Source organism: Hetaerina americana, unplaced genomic scaffold, assembly GCF_022747635.1.
Source record: "Hetaerina americana unplaced genomic scaffold, ioHetAmer1.1.p SCAF_1286, whole genome shotgun sequence".
NCBI lineage: Eukaryota > Metazoa > Arthropoda > Insecta > Odonata > Calopterygidae > Hetaerina > Hetaerina americana.
Window position 1 is genome coordinate 22,745 of NW_027286388.1, and position 4,819 is coordinate 27,563.

General features: G+C 36.5%; 1 protein-coding gene across 1 annotated transcript; it reads left to right on the plus strand.

Annotated features, from left to right (window-relative positions):
- Positions 1 to 251: 251 nt before the first annotated feature.
- On the plus strand, positions 252 to 3,114 carry LOC139686029 (mitochondrial thiamine pyrophosphate carrier-like; the record flags this gene model as incomplete). The annotated part of the gene is made up of 4 exons (XM_071583124.1): positions 252 to 583; positions 2,165 to 2,323; positions 2,614 to 2,805; positions 2,949 to 3,114. Coding segments are annotated over exons 1-4 (646 nt in total), but the record flags the coding sequence as incomplete, so codon positions are not given.
- Positions 3,115 to 4,819: the final 1,705 nt, after the last annotated feature.

Genomic DNA, 4,819 nt, shown 5'->3' on the forward strand with positions numbered 1-4,819 from the left:
CACCTTTCGCAAACTTTGACTGTATCTCTTATCAGAAAATGATTGCTGTTGCTAACTCTTCATGCGTACGACGATTACTAAATTGGGGCCATAATTAAGGTCAGGAAGATATTTGCGAGAGTGGTAAAAGGCTTTTAAGAAATTGAAGCAGTTCATAGTCCTTTCAAAGTTGAGCGCAGCACTATTTCAATTATCTAACTGCAGATGGGGTTTAAAATCGATCAAAAATGTTTTGATGTGATGAACTTCTGGTTATAAGTTTAGGACAGCAAGAGAATTAGTGTTTGCCAAGGCAATTGGATTTTGAAATTGAGGCTATTACTTGTTATCGACGACTAATTGCATTGTATTCATTTATCGGATCAATTTTGTCAAGTCAGCTGATTTTTTCTATATAGTAGTTCCAAATTTCTCAGTGGACGATGAAGTGATTGTTTTTATTTGATGAAGGACAATGATTGGTTATGATCCTTCATCTGAAAGGAAATTGAAAAATACTCAACATGCCGTCGCCGGAGCTGTCAGTGGTTTATTAACCAGAGCAATCTGTCAACCCTTCGATGTGCTGAAAATTCGATTTCAGGTAGGCTGTTACGGTTTTTCTTCTGTTAAAGCCCGGGAAGAACGCCCTGTAATAGTTAATGCGGCATGGGTTTGCGCGGAATGATTCACCGTCTTAATTCCATTTAGGCATACATGAGTTATACATTAGTGTAAACTGGTTGTTGATTATAACGCATTAAGTATAAGGTGATACTTTTGTTTCAAGTGAATAATCTTACATTTAAAACATTTACTGATGGGAAAAAAATCACTTAACGCTGTCAAGTTAGTGAACGAGTAAATGCTTCGTTAGTAGGTGTCTTTAAAGAGATGATTTCTTGGTCAGCCTTTTTGCTTAAAATGTAAATAAAAAATGTAATGATCGTTGTACACTACAGTGGGAGGTGGTAACATCACGTCGCAAATCGCGTATACTTAAATTTGTATTTATTAAAGTTCTTCCCTATCTTCTCCATTTAAAAAATAATAAATATGGATCTCAGCCCAAAAAATGTTATAATCACTTCAAAATTGAGCAATGTATAAAGTTACCAATTTACTTTTCTCGGCACGTGATTCAGTGTGCATTTTGTTTAGAATTTCTCTGGTACACCGACTGTGAACATATTACTTGTCGTAAATACCAATAATTGCAGGTAATGTGTAGTGACTTATAAAAAGCACTTTCTGGATGACCCCAGTGTCTAGGGCAGAGCCAATAATTGTATATTGGGATCCAAAGACTGCACCGGTGGTTTCATCATCAATTGGGTTGATCCATTTAGCATTATGACTCAACTTTGACTTGTATCTTTTTCCTACAGTTTTTTCAGGTGACTATTTGCCACATGAAATTTTTCTTATCAACTTCTTCACAGATTTCCCATTGCTTATGTTGGAAATTCATTTATATATCAATCTACGTGTCTCCACAATACTTGATATTGTTTTACTCCTGAACATTATGAATATAATTATGAACATGTGAATTTTGTATTCTCACTTAATTCCTTTAATGGAATGGTATATTTTCCCTATTTTCCACCTTTCTAATCCTAGGAGTGGTTCATGCTGAGCAATAAATGTCAACTTAAATGCTATTTCTTTAAATCTCAAATGCCTTCAAAGTCAGCAGTTGTACTTGATGATGAAAGCCCATTAGACTACATTTCATGCCCCTCCAGACTAATACCACCCCATCCTACCTTTATCATATTTACCCATGCATAGGAAACCAATTTTTTCAACCATTAATAAGATCTGCATCACTTCCAGTGTGAAATTAGATATTATGCTTCAATGATGCGGAAAAAATGAGTTTACAGGAACCCCAAAAAAATGGAAATTTTCGGGAATTCTATTTTTCAGTTAGTTTTACATGTTATCAAAATGCCAAATTTCATACTTTTTCAAAAGATCACAGGGACATATTTCAACGGGAAGGATGGACAGACAAACTGTTAATATTAAATATTTGACGGAGATACCTGTAGACAATGATTATCATACAACCATCTGAAAGTCATGGTTTTATAAGGGAGTCATCATTGTTGCTGTTTCTCTGTCGGACATAATCTGAAATGAGCTGATTCAGGGTAAATGATTGATCAATTTATTTTAGTTGCAATGGGAGCCTTTGTCACGGAACTCGCCATCTCCAGGGCTGTACACGGGTGTTATTCAAGCTACCAAACGGATATGCCGGGATGAAGGATTGAAAGCTCTCTGGAAAGGTCATGTACCAGCACAATACCTCTCAGTTGTGTATGGTTCTGCTCAGGTAATTATTTGTCAAATGTAGAATGGGTTAACAGTTAACAGACTCACTATAGGGTAATTTATTCATAATGATTATCAATTTTTTAGAACTTCCATCTCTATATTAGTTTCTAGAGTAGTAAAGAATACAAAAATTCCAGGAAAGATCATTCATGAAGATACATGTTATTGTTGTTAATATAATTATATGCACAATAATAAGGTTCATGGTGATTGTATTTGTGTTTGAATATTTGACTTGATGTGAGTTATTATTCTTCCTTTTTATTAATTTAATTTTTTTCTTTGCAGTTTTATTCATTTCAGTTGCTCACTCATTTATGGCACAAAATGATTGTGCCTATTTTTCCTAGTCCTTGGGTCAATGAGCGCAGTCCTGTGACACATTTTTCATGTGGTTCCTTGTCTGGGGCCATTGCCACCTTAGTGTCATTCCCAATAGATGTTGTGCGGACCCGGCTTGTTGCTCAAGGTGAACCTAAGGTCTGTGTTTTGTGGTTCGATTAATAGATTACACATTGATTTTTCTGCTGATAAATTTAGTTACCTGCATAATTTAAAATTTTTGTCTTAAATTTAAAAATATCCCTTTCGTTTTCCTTAAATATTCTGCTTTTTTGTCACAGTTATACAGAGGAATGAGCCATGCAGTCATCACCATGTATACTACTGAGGGAGTTGGATCATTTTTCCGTGGTTTAACCCCTGCTGTTTTGCAGACAGCACCCCTAATTGGCGCTCAATTTGGTCTATATAATTTTTTCATTAAAACTTGGGGACATTGTAAATGGGGTAAGATAATTCTGCCTTTCCTTAAGATTGTTAACCTTATTTTATTTCTAAAGTAAATATTATCTAGCTATTTTTGAAATCCTTAGACTTCTAAAAGCTTATCTTACAGTTGAATTGGAAAAGAAGGTAAAGTTGGTAAAAGGGACAGAGTTCGAAGAGGGTATTTAATGGAGAGTATTCTATCATGTGCATGAATGTAAATGATTGGAAAGAAAGGATGGGTTTTGCATCAATGTGAAAAATTCATAAACGCAGTTATCAACCCGAAGCTCAGTTTTATAGGTACATGTAGAGTTCATCCTGTACCAAGCACAACTGCATGTGGAATTCATACATCAGGGTAGAAGGGCCCAATCCTTTCTCTGTGCAGCCTATGATTTCCCATTAAGTTCTGGTTCCCAAAAATTTCGTAGCCCAGGTGAAGCTGAGGGTGCCTAGAGAGGCATGCCCTGAAATCAAACTGATCACATCTCTCTAGATACCCTCAGCCCAATAGGCCCTCTGGTCATTTGTTCAATGCTCTAACCCTGGACTACCAAATCCCCTGAATCAATGTATAATTTATTATTTAGGTTAGGAAATGTAGTGACTGTCAAGGAATTCAAATATAAGTTTGTGCTTATTGAAGGTTGAAATTCAAGTTGCTTTGTCCGGCGTGGTGTGTGTCTGTATTGATTAAATGCTGGGCAATGCTGAATCACTTAAATCTGTTGTATTTTTAATGGACCAGGTGTTCTTTGTGTCTAGTTCAAAATATTTAATCAATCTGGTTCAAAATCAAATAAATAAACTTGGATGCATTGCAATTTATGTGGTAGACAACTGATTTTCCAATTTTAGGTATTTTACCAGTTTTGTTTCCTATTAAGTTTTTTAAATTAATATCCCTAGACACACATTTGCCAGTGGCTTTTCCATGACTCGAAAGCTGGCGGATTCTGGAAGGGTACACGTGCAAGCTTCTTTGATGGCACTTAGGTTCCCATGGTGGTGTCCTTTGAGGGAGGATTAGACTCTTGGGAATAGGAAATAGTCTGCTGGTGACAAGTGGGGGCTGTAAGGGGGTTGGAGAATCATCATGATGCTGTTGCAGAAGGTCTTCGCAAGCAGACAATCGACTCCACTTTTGGTTGTTTGTCTAGACATTCGGGACGAGTTTAGTGCAGATATTTTCATTGCAAAATGTTCTGTGACAATGGTGTGCGCTGTCATTTTATTGATGCCAATGTGATCTGCGATGATGCACACTGTTAACGGATGGTCCGAATTCAGCACTTCACCCACATATCAGGAAAAAATTGAAACCGGTACTTTAGCACTCCCCTCTGGACCTCACACACTTATCCCAGCATCTCTTCCACTTTTCAAGACAATTAGCAAAGTCAGCTGTCTCATCACAGCTGATGATCATTCTGATTTGAAAGACTGGGCTTTTGTTTCAGGGTCATAGCCGTAGACCCATGACTCATCTCCAGTTATGACCTTTGTTAGAAAACCTGGGTCATTGTTTGCAGTTTTGGGCAAGTCCCTTACAACAACAACGACAAGCATGAAATTCTTGACGTTGATGAGATAAATGGGAATGAGACAAGACAGCTGATAAAGTGATTACGTAGTTATTTATCAAGAAATTTGCGCAAATTTGTAAGAAGAAATATGTGTGAATTTTAATGTATAGATTTAAAAATACGCTAGTTTAACAAAA